The sequence below is a fragment of the Chiloscyllium plagiosum genome, unplaced genomic scaffold (assembly GCF_037043375.1).
Source record: "Chiloscyllium plagiosum isolate Xiang-an unplaced genomic scaffold, Cpla_swu_hap1 HiC_scaffold_13, whole genome shotgun sequence".
NCBI classification, from domain to species: Eukaryota; Metazoa; Chordata; class Chondrichthyes; order Orectolobiformes; family Hemiscylliidae; genus Chiloscyllium; species Chiloscyllium plagiosum.
In genome coordinates, this window is record NW_028270151.1 from 22,233,620 (window position 1) to 22,247,340 (window position 13,721).

Genomic DNA, 13,721 nt, shown 5'->3' on the forward strand with positions numbered 1-13,721 from the left:
TTTTGTATACCTCTATAAGGTCACCCCTTAGCCTCCCCCGCTCCAGGGAAAACAGCCCCAGCCTGTTAGCCTCTCCCTGTTGCTTAAATCCTCCAACCCTGGCAACATCCTTGTAAATCTTTTCTGAGCCCTTTCAGGTTTCACAACATCTTTCCAATAGGAAGGAGACCAGAACTGCACACAATATCCCAACAGTGGTCTAACCAATGTCCTGTACAGCCGCAACATGACCTCCCGACTCCTGTACTCAATACTCTGACCAATAAAGGAAAGCATACTAAATGCCTTCTTCACTATTCTATCTACCTGCGACTCCACTTTCAAGGAGCTATGAACCTGCACTCCAAGGCCTCTTTGTTCAGCAACACTCCCAAGGACCTTACCATTAAGTGTATAAGTCCTGCTAAGATTTGCTTTCCCAAAATGCACCACCTCACATTTATCTGAATTAAACTCCATCTGCCACTTCTCTGTCCATTGGCCCATCTGATCAAGATCCTGTTGTAATCTGAGGTAACCCTCTTCGCTGTCCACTACACCTCCAATTTTGGTGTCATCTACAAACTTACTAACTGTACCTCTTATGCTCGCATCCAAATCATTTATGTAACTGACAAAATGTAGAGGACCCAGCACTGATCCTTGTGGCACTCCGCTAGTCACAGGCCTCCAGTCTGAAAAACATCCCTGCATTACCACCCCCTGTCTTCTACCTTTGAGCCAGTTCTATATCCAAATGGCTAGTTCTCCCTGTATTCCATGAGATCTAACCTTGTTAATCAGTCTCCCATGGGGAACCTTGCCGAATGCCTTACTGAAGTCCATATAGATCACATCTACTGCTCTGCCCTCATCAATCTTCTGTGTTACTTCTTCAAAAAACTCAATCAAGTTTGTGAGACATGATTTCCCACACACAAAGCAATGTTGACTATCCCGAATCAGTCCTTGCCTTTCCAAATACATGTACATCCTGTCCCTCAGGATTCCCTCCAACAGCTTGCCCACCACCGACGTCAGGCTCACTGGTCTATAGTTCCCTAGTTTATCCTTACCACCCTTCTTAAACAGTGGCACCACGTTAACCAACCTTCAGTCTTCCGGCACCTCACCTGTGACTATCGATGATACAAATATCGCAGCAAGAGGCCCAACAGAGTTCTTGGATTCACCTGATCAGGTCCTGGGGATTCATCCACATTTACCCATTTCAAGAATCCTGCATTTCCTCGTCTGTAATGTGGACATTTTGCAAGATGTCACCATCTATTTCCCTCCAGTCTATATCTTCCATATCCTTTTCCACAGTAAATACTGATGCAAAATACTTGTTTAGTATCCTCCCGCATTTTCTGTGGCTCCACACAAAGGCCGCCTTGCTGATCTTTGAGGGGCCTTATTTTCTTCCTAGTTACCCTTTTGTCCTTAACATATTTGTAAAAACCCTTTGGATTCTTCTCAACTCTATTTGCCAAAGCTATCTCATGTCCCCTTTTTGCCCTCCTGCTTTTACCCCTTCCATTCGACTTTTCTTTTTATCACCTGTCCTAATATTGCTTTTGGAAGCTTAGTGTTCAACTTTGTTTGAAATTCATTTCTGTGAAGTACCTTGGAACATTTCACTCCATTAAAGACCTTATATAAATGGAAATCGTTTTTGTTGAACCAATAATGGGGCAACTGGTACCTTGAACAACTTCATAAACAGTGGAGTAACCAGACCTGGACACACTGCAATGCGTTACTGTTTTGGTTAACGTGGTTCTCTCACCTTCACTGGGCTGGCTGCCGGCACTGCCCCCTCCATACGTGAACCCGGTGATGTCGTGGTAGCCTGGTGGGTGTGGATTGTAAGGATGCTGCGGTGGGTACTGGTATGGGAAGGAAATAGGCCACGGTGCTGCGCCTGGGTGGGGGAGAGGTGCCAATGTGTCTTGATCTGAAGTGCCACTGGATCCATCCTGGTCATTCAGGGTTAGATTAGCCATGTCTGCAGAAACGGGAAGAATTACTGCCTGTTAGTTCTGTCAATGGCACTATGCAAATGTCTGTAATCCTGCAGGGTCCCGAAACAATAGTTTATTATCTGCTCGACAAGTGCACAAACATATGAGCTTGTATGCAGGGTTCAATATTTTTCAATCTTCACCCATCTTCTATTTCAATCCCAATGCAATTTTCCCCACGGCTCTGAAGAGGTCTCTCCGTTTTTCTCACTGGTATGAGCAGCTCTCAGCTACCACATGAATAGGAAAGGTTTGGAGGGATATGAGCCAAATGCAGGCAGGTGGAATTATTTTAATTAGGATTATGGTCGTCATGGACTGATTGGACCAAAGGGTCTGTTTCCATGCTATATGACTCTAAGTGGGCCAGGTGTAGCAATTAATGACAGGTCATTCCACGGTGACAACCATCACATCAGAAGCTGGTTCTGACTTTGCCCAGCAGCCTCAGTTACCATGTGGCAGTTGCTGTCTGGTTGTCCAGGTACTGTGTAGCAATCAGAAGTAAAAGGGCCAGACTGATTTCTACTGATGAACCCAAGTCACAACTGAAGGAACAAAGATATTCCACAGTCCCCACTCTGAAATACTGCAAGAGATCACATTCCTGTGGCGGAGGAAAGTGTTGCGTTATGAATTACAGTAAATGGGGTAGGCTGGATACACCACAAACATCCCAGTCTGTGAAAAAATATTCTTGGTAGACATTAAGCTTTGGAATGATCATTCTTCAGCTTGTCATAGAAACTTCAGTCATTACATCCAAAATTTAATGTCATGTAATCCCTACCACATCTTCTACCTGAAGCACATTGTAAGAGAGAGAAAGAGAGCGAGCGCAAGAGAGAGAGCGAGGGGTGGATGGGAAGAGGAAGACGGGGGAGAGAGAGAGAAAAAGTCAAAGAGAGGGAAGAGAGGAGATGGAAGAAGGAAACAGAAGAGAGAGGGGAGAGAAAAAGGGAAGACCGAGGAAAGGGGGATGGGGAAGAGAAAGAGAAGGGGCAAAATTGAGAGACAGAGAAAAAGAAAGAAAGATCTTCAGATTGACATTTTTAAACTGCATCGTACTTCCTGTTGAGCAAGGAACAGAATTCAGTATGTAGCACACACATGTGCACCCAGCACAACTCACTGTGAGTCACTGTGTATGTACAGTACTGCTCATTAAGGGAGCCAGGCACGTCATGGTAATGTTCCTGGATTAATAAACCAGAAGCCCCAGACTAATTCTTTGGGCACATGGGTTAAAAATAAACAATGGTGACCATGACAACTATCTTCAAATGCCAAAAAACCCACTTGATTCACAATGATAATAAAACTAATCCATTCACTCCCCATTACAGAAAAAACCTACCATCCCTATCTGACCTGTCACATGACTTCAGACTCACAGCAATGTGGCTGAGTCTAAAGTGCTTTCTGAAATAGCCCAGCAAGCTATTCAGTCCAAGGATAATGAGAGACAGGCAACAAATGCTGGCCATACCAGCAATGCTCAAATTCCATGAGAATAAAGCAGAAAAATCATTCCTCCACTTTTCCTGTAGGTATTGATGAGAAAAAGAGATGCACTGTTGAAACCTTTCATCTTGTATTTATCTGATAAGAAGTAAGAACGCCAAATGTCAAAGGGAATTGTACTGCATACTGTTTGTACTGCATGAGAAAAGCCCCTACTTGCAAATCACAGAATATAATGTCTAATGTTAGATACAATTCCATGATTTGGATTGTTTAGCAAGGGCTGTCTAAGTATGATGAGAATTATACTAACAACCAATTTAAGATTATCAGTTGGATTCACAATGTGGCTCAAACACACTTGCTAGAAGCTGCATATATCCACACACATAGACTGGTCCTCTGTAGGCAAAAGGAACATGTACAGGTATTGCACACTTTTGAATTAAACAAAAATTTCAGGGACAATATTTCCATGGTATATTCTCCATGCCAGTGCTTCAATAAATCAGTCCACATGCCAGCTAATTAGCACCTTTTTCTCATGCAACGTTTATCAGTCTTTTGAAATTTGGACTTCTTGCATCTGTCCTGATAACTTGCACACTCTCCCCGTGTCTGCGTAGGTTTCCTCTGGGTGCTCCGGTTTCCTCCCACAGTCCAAAGATGTGCAGGTCAGGTGAATTGGCCATTCTAAATTGCCCATAGTGTTAGGTGCATTAGTCAGAGGGAAATGGGACTGGCTGGGTTACTCTTCAGAGGGTCGGTGTGGACTTGTTGGGCTGAAGGGCCTGTTTCCACACTGTAGGGAATCTAATCTAATCTAATCTAATCTAAACTGCAAAACGAGAAGCTTTGATAATGCGTTTCTCCTTTCTGTAATAAGCAAGTTCTGTACAACCAAGCGATGACTTATTTCTTTAATAGCAGCCAGAGTTTGAGGTGAAGTAGAGAAAGGATACCGGTTTGAGATGACAACATGCCCCAAAGACAGAGTAACTCACTGCCACAGAGATTCCCAAAGATGTAGTAGCACTGCTCTGAGAAGGTGATTTTGTTGACGGTGTGTCGGATGTAACCAGCTTTGAGGAGATTACTGGCATATTTTCTAGCCTCGCGCCGATCTGGAAAACCTTCCACGTGGTTGTAAAGCCAGTCAACAACATCAGAGCCTGGGAAAACAAGACAGAATGATACAGTAAAGAAGGTCATTGAGTGCAGCGAGTTCTGCAGCCACTTTTAAAAGGGCAAACTGAGATCATCTCTCAACTCCACTTCCTCTCCTTACTCCAAAGCCCTTAGGCGGCACGGTAGCACAGTGGTTAGCACTGCTGCCTCACAGCACCAGAGACCCGGGTTCAATTCCCGCCTCAGGTGACTGACTGTGTGGAGTTTGCACGTTCTCCCCGTGTCTGCGTGGGTTTCCTCCGGGTGCTCCAGTTTCCTCCCACAGTCACAAAGATGTGCAGGTCAGGTAAATTGTCCATGCTAAATTGTCCGTAGTGTTAGGTAAGGGGTAAAATGTAGGAATATGGGTGGGTTGCGCTTCGGCGGGGCGGTGTGGACTTGTTGGGCCGAAGGGCCTGTTTCCACACTGTAAGTAATCTAATCTAATCTAAAAATATTTCCCATTAATATATTTATGAGGGGTCAAAAGATTGGACGCTGGAAAAGCAAAGAAGGTCAGACAGCTTCCAAGGAGCATGAAAATCAATGTTTCGGGTTGAAACCCTTCATCAGGAAACCTGATGAATGGGTTTGGCCCAAAGTGTTGACTTCCTAGCTCTTTGGATGCTGTCTAAACTGCTATGCTTTTCCAGCTTCGCATCCATTGACTCTGGCTTCTGGCATCTGCAGTCCTTACTGTCTTACTGTCTCCAAATCATTGTATTTATCTCTTCTGAAAATTACCACTAAAATCTGGTTCTGCAACAGTCTTCTATATTTAAGGAAATACAATCCTGTCTATTCAATCTGTCCTCAATATTTAGAGCTTTTTGTCCCAGGTTCAATGCAAGTACTACTTGTTAGGAGCACAATGATTGGGATCTCATCAATAAGCAAAATACTGCAGATGCTGGAAATATGAAATAAAAGCAGAAAATACTGGAAATGCTCAGCTGGTCAAGCAGCATTTGCAGAAAGAGAAACCTAGGCAAAAATGAGGACTGCAGATGCTGGAAAGCAGAGTCTAGATTAGAGGGGTGCTGGAAAAGCACAGCAGGTCAGGCAGCATCCGAGGAGCAGGAGAATCGACCTTTTGGGCAAAAGCCCTTCATCAGGAATGAAAGTAAAGGAAACCTGTCATCAGAACTAGAAAGAATTAGGGTGCTGGTTAGGCCAATCTTCAAGATTATCCAAACAGATGAGCATAGGTGAGGGCCAGTCTCCCTCTTCCATGTTTATCTTGTTTAGATTAGATTAGATTCCCTACAGTGTGGGAACAGGCCCTTTGGCCCAACCAGTCCACACCGACCCTCTGAAGAATAACCCACCCAGACCCATTTCCCTCTGACTAATGCACCTAACGCTATGGGCAATTTAGCATGGCCAATTCACCTGGCCTGCACATCTTTGGACTGAGAGAGGAAACCGGAGCACCTGGAGGAAACTCACACAGATAGTCACCCGAGGGTGGAATTGAACCTGGGACCCTGGTGCTGTGAGGCATCAGTGCTAACCACTGAGCCACCATTTATTATTCAGCAAAGGCACTGTTTCTAAACCCAGCTCACCAGCTCGATCTGACATACCTATAAAAGCGTTGGGGATGGTTATTTTAAGCCACATCCGGTCGCGGACCTCCAAGCCAGACTCTGGTGACGCCATGGCCTTGACAATGGTGACAATGTCACTGTGGACTGATAAATGAAAATCATCGAACCCTGAGAAGAAAAGAACATAAAGAGATTTTGCTTCAAATGAGCAATGTTACGGCGTGGCGCAGTGCTGGGCTGTCAGGAAGAGGTGTGGCAAGAATGGGAATGGAGAGAACTGGCCATTCGTCAGCAGTGTAATTTATCATTTATTTATTAGTCATAGCAATTTAGTTGTTAGTAATTGCCTAATTTATAGAAGGCATAATTCATTTCAGAACAATCTAGTACTGCAAAGGATTGTAATGTTTGATCTTACTTTACAAATACTAAGTTATAATATTGAGTTCATAGTTAACAAGCACTCAATGCAATTTCTTGGTTACAGATAAAACAACAGTATGTAAAACTATGTCAGCAACATCTACTTCTAAAGACTGAAGTTAGTTCAATCTAAATTTATTAAACTGACAACTTTTATCATCAACCCCTCCTTCTCTAGGGTCACTAACGATAGGTGTAATCCTCTCCTGGAATCTTGAATCTTTCATGGAGGCTAGTGGAGACGGTTTCTCGTTTTTTTGAAAGCCAACAAAATTAGAATATGTTAACTACAAACCTGTTGGCCAAGTGTGACTGTATGGAATAATGAACCTATCTTGCACTTTACTACTGGTTATCTTGCATACCTTTAAAATGCAGAAGTAACAGACACAGGGAAATCGCGTGACCTGGCGTTTATTACTTTTACTTATTAATTTAGCTATTCACTTTGCAACGTATAGCGTCTCTCCAACTCCTTTAACTTCAGATGAGCTCCCACATCTGTATTGCCATAGCCGCTGCAAGGCGTGTGGACTCTGTCGACTAATTCTGTTTTAAACAAATTGTAGACATTGTAATATATTCACAGAGGAGAAAGACATTACAGCTGGATATTTCAGTTCGGAAGGTGAAACTCCAGAGCATGTTCAGATTAATAAGGAGGAAATACTAGATGTTTTAGTGGGCATAAAGGTGCATAAATCTCAAGCTACTATGGGAGGTAAGACAGGAGAATACCAAGGCCTTGGCTGAGATATTTAATACCGTGTTGGCCATAGGTGAAGGGCCAGATAACTGGAGTTCCTTTGTTCAAGGTATAGGCCAGGTAATTACAGACCAGTAAGTCTGACATCAGTGATGGGGGAATTATTGAAAAAAATTCTGAAGGACAGAGTTAATCAACACTTGGAAAGATAGGGATTGATCAGGGATAGTCAGCACAGATTTGTTAGAGGTAGATCTTGTCTGACTAATTTAACTGGGTTTTTTGTAAAGGTGAATAAATATATTGAGGAAGGTAGAAGCAGTTGATGAGGTTTACATGGATGTCAATAAGGCCTTTAACAAAGTATCACATAGAAGGTTGGTCCAAAAGATAAGAGCCCATGGGATCCAAGGCAAGTTGGCTGAAAAGTGACTGACAAATAGGAGGCAAGGATGATGGTGGAGGGTTGTGATTGGAAGCCTGTGACCAACAGTGTACACAAGAATTGATGCTGGGACCCTTGCTGTTTGTTATGTACATTAATAAAGAAAGTCTAATCAGTAAGTTTGCAGATGATGTGAAAATTGGTGATGTTGCTGATAGTGAGGAGGATGGTCTCAAGCTACAGTCTGATATTGATCAGCTGTTAAGTTGGGCACAGCAATGGCAGATGGAATTTAATCCCAATAAGTGCAAGATGATGCATTTTGGAAAGTATCATAAAGGAATGAGACACAAAATGAATGATAGGTCCCTAGAGAGTACTGAGGAATAAAGAGATTTGGTATACAAATTCAAAGATCCCTAAAGGTGTCAGCAGAAGTCGACATGGTGATGAAGACAGCATACAGGATGCTAGCCTTCATGAGCTGGGGTGTAGAATAGAAGCAAGAAAGTCTTGCTACAACTTTATGAAACATTGGTGGGGGCAGAGATAGAATATTGTCAGCAGTTCTGGTTGCCACACTATCACCCTACTAATCTCCAGATACAGCACATTATCCTCTGCTATTTCTGCCACCTACAATCAGACCCCACCACCAGAGATATATTTTCCTCCCTCACCTCTATCAACTATTCCTTCCACGACGCCCTCATTTGGTCCACGCCCCTCACCAACCCACTTTCCACACTCGGTACCTTCCCTTGCTGCCGCAAGAGGTGTAAAACCTTCCTGCTCATCTCCGTCCAAGGAACCAAAAGATCTTTTCACACCTGGCAGAGATTTTCCTGCATATCCACCCACCTCATCCACTGTGTCTGTTGCACTCGGCGTGGTCTCCTCTACATTTGGGGAAACAGGACGCCAACTTGCACAGCGTTTCAGGAACATCTCTGGGACACACACACCAAACAACCTCACTGTGGCCGACTACTTCAACTCTCCCTCCCACTCCACCAAGGACATGCAAGTCCTGGGCCTCCTCTACCATCAAATCCAAGCCACCTGTTGACTGGAGGAAGAACGCCTCATCTTCTGCCTTGGGACCCTTCAACCACATGCCATCAACATCAACTTCATCAGTTTCCAAATCTACTCCACCCCCCCCCCATTCCAGATCCAACCCTCCAACACGGCACCACCCTCTTGTCCTGTCCTACCTGTCCATCTTCCTTTCTACCTATCCACTCCACCATCCCCACCGACCTATCACCATCACCCTCCACCTGCATCTTCCTATTGCCTTCTCCCCCAGTTCCATCCCCACCCTCCTATTTATCTCTCAGCCCGCTTCCCCCTCCACATTCCTGATGAAGTGCTTAGGCCCAAAACGTCGATCCTCCTGCTCCTCAGATGCTGCCTGATCTGCTGTGCTTTTCCAGCACCACACTTTTTGACACTATCAGAACAGTATGTTTGTACTGGAAAGGGTGCAGAGGATGTTACCAGGCATGGAAAGTCTCAGTTATCAAGAGAAAGTGGGTTTGTTTTCCCTGAAGCAGAGAATGCTGAAGCGGGACTTGATTGAACATAGAACAGTACAGCACAGTACAGTCCCTTCGTCCCTCGATGTTGTCCAACTTTTTATCCTACTCTAAGATCAAACAAACCTACGTACCCTTCATTGTATCATCTACCCATGTGCCTATCCAAGAGTCACTTAAACGTCCCTAATGTATCTGACTCTACTACTGCTGCTGGCAATGCATTCCACACACTCACCACTCCCTGTGTAAAGAACCTACCTGTGACACCTTCCCTAAACCTTCCTCCAATCACCTTAAAATTATGCCCCCATGTGATATACATTTCCACCTCGGAAAAGTCTCTGGCTATTCACACTATCTATGCCTCTATTGCACACCTCTATCAAGTCAACTCTCATCCTTCTTGGCTCTAGTGAGAAAAGCCCTAGCTCCCTCAACCTTTCTTCATTAGAAATGCTCTCCAGTCCAGGCAGCATCCTGGTAAATCTCCTCTACACCCTCTCTAAAGCTTCCACATCCTTTGTGTAATGAGGCGACCAGAACTGAACAAAATATTCCAAATGTGGTCTAACGAGGGCTCTAGAGAGCTGCAGCATAACCTCACGGCTCTTAAACTCAATCCCCCGTTAATGAAAGCCAACACACCATACGCCTTCTTAACAACCCTATCAACTTGGGTGGCAACGTTGAGGGATCTATGGACAGGGACCCCAAGATCCCTCTGTTTCTCCACACTGCCAAGAATCCTGCCTTTAACCCTGTAATCTACAATCAAATTCAACCTTCCAAAGTGAATCACTTCACACTTTTCCAGGTTGAACTCCATCTGCCACTTATCGGCTCACTTCTGCATCCTGTCAATGTCCCGTTGCAACCTACAAGAGCCCTCCACACTATCCACAACTCCACCAACCTTCATGTCATTGGAAAACTTACTAACCTACACTTCCACTTCCTCATCCAAGTCAATTATAAAAATCACAAAGGTTTTTATTTTGGAGAATGTCTTATCCCTGTTTCACTATCAGCCTCTCTGCTTCTGTAATGCAATGTTTCTCTCGTATTGGACGATATGAGTGTGGTCAGTGAGCTCAGTGGCTTGGATGGTTGTTTGCTATACAAAGTTATGCAGATTACTGTACTGTCTTACTAATAAGACTCTGCCTTCTCAATTGCACCCCTTACTTGATGTGCGGTGACCCTCAGGTTAAAATTATGAGCAGTCATCTCTCTTTAATGAAAGAGTAGCCTATGATTCACTGTGATAATGGTGACTTGCATTTTCCATTTTTTTTCCTCTAAAGTTGCAAATACCACCTATCTTTCCTCCTTACATGCTTTCTGTATTAAAAATTCAGACTCATGCCTCATCTCCATTTCTAACGTTTTCATCGCCAGGATCTCAGGTGTTCCCTTTCTTTCAATAGTTTGAGGAGTCAGTTACAGGGACTCTGACCCAAATTTTTAATTCTCCTTGGTCACACTGGAGGTGCCAAAGAACTAGAAGACAGCTAATGGGGCTCCACTCTCCGAGAAATGTGGCAGATGTGGGTCCAGAAATTTCAGACCAGTGAGTCTCACATCAGTGGGTAGGGAAACCACTGGGGAAAATTCTGAAGGAGGGGATTAATCTTCATTTGAAGAGGCAAGTTTTGATCAGGGATCATCAGCATGGCTTTGTCAGAGGAAGATTATTAATTATAAATTTGACAGAATGTTTCAAGGAAGTGACCAGGTGTGTAGATGAGGGTAGTGTAGTTACATGGACTTCATCAAAGTCTTTGACAAGCTCTCACAAGGAATGCTGATGAAGAAAGTAAGACACATGGGCAGAGTAACTTGGTAAGTTGGACCCAAAATTGGCTTAATGACAGGAGATATAGGGTAGTGGTAAAAGTCTACTTTTGTGGCTTGAGGCCAGTATCCTTCAATGTACCATAGGGATCAGTGCAGGGTCCCTTAATTTTTGTGGCATATGTAACTGAGACAGATTTTGCGATGGGATGATAAGTTTGTAAAGATGGGCCAGGTGGTTTACAGCAAGGAATGAGGTCTAAGGTTGCGGGAGGATTTCGATGGATTGGTCAGATGGGAAAATTAGTGGCAGATAGAATTTAATCTTGAAAAGTGAGAGGAAGAAGTAACAAGAGAAGAGAGTACTCAATGAATGACAGGACACTATGAACAGAGGCATCTGGGGGTGTTTGTCCACAGATGGCTGGCAGGATATGATAGTTAATAAGGCACAAGGAACACTTGCCTTTATCAGTGGTTGCACACATCATAATATTAGGGAAGTCATGGTGGAGCTGTTCAGAACTTTGGTCAGGCCACAGCTCGAGTACTGCGTATAGTTCTAATTACCACACAATAGGAGGGATGTGATTGCACTGGAGAGGGGATAAAAGAGATTCCCTTGGATGTTGCCTGGAATAGAGTATTTTACCTATGAAGAGAGGCTAGATAGGTTTGAGTGTTTTTCAGATTAGATTAGATTACATTACAGCATGGAAACAGGCCCTTCGGCCCAACAAGTCCACACTGACCCGCCGAAGCGCAACCCACCCATGCCCTTACATTTACCCCTTACCTAACACTACGGGCAATTTAGCATGGCCAATTCACCTAACCTGCACATCTTTGTGACTGTGGGAGGAAACCGGAGCACCCGGAGAAAACCCACGCAGACACGGGGAGAACGTGCAAACTCCACACAGTCAGTCGCCTGAGGCGGGAATTGAACCTGGGTCTCAGGCGCTGTGAGGCAGCAGTGCTAACCACTGTGCCACCGTGCCATTGTTTTCTTTAGAGCTGAGAAGCCTGAGACAAGATGGGTTTTGAGTGTAGAAGATTATGAGGGGCATGGACAGGGTGAATAGAAAGCAGCTGTTCCCCTTAATTGAAGGATCAGTAACAAGGATCATAATTTTAAAGGGAAATGCAGGAGGATTAGAAGGGATTTCAGGAAGTTCTTTTCACTCAGAGGGTGGTGGGAGTCTGGAATGCACCATTTGGGAAGCTGGTTGAGGCAGTAAACATCACAACCTTTAAAGAAATATTTGGATCAGCAAATGAAGTCTCAAAACATTCAAGTCTGTGGGCCAAGTGCTGGAAAGCGGAATTACTGTAGATGTAGAGTAGTTCAAGTCAGTGCAGACTCAGTGGGCCAAAGGGCCTCTGCTGTACTATTCAGTCAAATGACACAGGACTCACCTCACCTTACACTTTGCTCTAAACAATGCAAAAGTGCCTTGCATAATGCTCCTTGACCCTTTCCTTTGATTTGTCAACTAAAACATGATGTCGATGTACTGAATATTTACAAAACCTGTTCTCTTTTCTGCATTGCAGTGTGTCTTCCTAGCCAAAGTGCAACTATAAGATGGATGGTGAGATGTTACCAGGCAGAAATCTCTTCATATTTCTCGAGTTGAAACATTGCACTCTCTGAGCATGTGAGGTGCTCAAAACACAAAACACAGGTGAATCAAAGTAGAATGACACAAACTGAGAGAAAAGCAGCTCCGTGATTTGGGATGTGATGCTGTGTAGATGCCAGGTGAGGCAGATGGTCGTGTGCAGGTGGAACTTACGTTCGGTTTCTGGGATGGAGCTGGTGATGGAAGAGCTGGTGGAAGTAATGGTGCTCATAGAGGGGCTCATACCATATGGCTGATAGGCTCCTGTCATGGCCGCTGTGTGTGACACCCATGCCGCTGGGTCGATGGGACGAATGGGCTCACCTGAAGGAGGGTTAGAAATAGACAGACATCAATACTTTCACTGTGGTAGTATTTACGGTGTATAAAATTTTACAGAATTTTAAACATTTCTGGATGAATCAATTGAAGTGCATTGTTCTGCACGTATCTACATGGATCTATATGTGTGCATGTCTGAGTACCATCTTCACGCAATGAATTCACAAATTAACTAGTATTGAAACTTTACTATTGAGCCAGGCTTATTTCTGTCGGCTATTGAGAAACCACACTTCGCGGGTCACCATTTGATCAGAAAGAGGACTCAATGGATTGAAGGTATATGAAATAATGAGGGATGAAACTGTTTAAATCCCTCAACTGACACCAACTACTGTCATAGGGAGGGATGGACAGACTAAAATCTAACAGAGGATGAGTTTACAGCTGGAAACTCAATATGTACTCAATGAATTAAAGAAATTATTGCTCCATGTCTCTCACTGGAACTGAACAACAAATTGCAGACATGCGAAATATTCAAGGGAGTGTCAGGTTACACACTGTGACTAGTCTTTATTCTCCTGTTATTAAGTGGAACCTTAATTATTCACAATTCACATTATTCATCATGTACAATTTCAATAATAAGCAAGGATTTTCAGGGGCTTAGTTAGCATCAAGACAATGCAATAGTAATGGTTGCAGTGTAGATGGTCAATCATCTCAGTGCCAGGACATCTTGACAGGAGATCAAAAGGGTAATGCTTTGAGG

At 43.8% G+C, this 13,721-nt stretch overlaps 1 protein-coding gene across 2 annotated transcripts in view; it reads right to left on the reverse strand.

Moving 5' to 3' along the window:
* The window catches only part of LOC122556138 (segment polarity protein dishevelled homolog DVL-3), a 147,959-nt gene that overhangs the window by 8,356 nt on the left and 125,882 nt on the right, over window positions 1-13,721 (reverse strand). For both annotated transcript variants that reach the window (XM_043702621.2, XM_043702622.2), the window contains 4 exons: window positions 12,839-12,988; window positions 6,224-6,355; window positions 4,475-4,642; window positions 1,772-1,990 (listed from right to left, as the gene is read on the reverse strand). In XM_043702621.2, coding sequence (XP_043558556.2) covers window positions 1,772-1,990; window positions 4,475-4,642; window positions 6,224-6,355; window positions 12,839-12,988 — 669 coding nt within the window. The remainder of the gene's footprint in view (window positions 1-1,771; window positions 1,991-4,474; window positions 4,643-6,223; window positions 6,356-12,838; window positions 12,989-13,721) is intronic.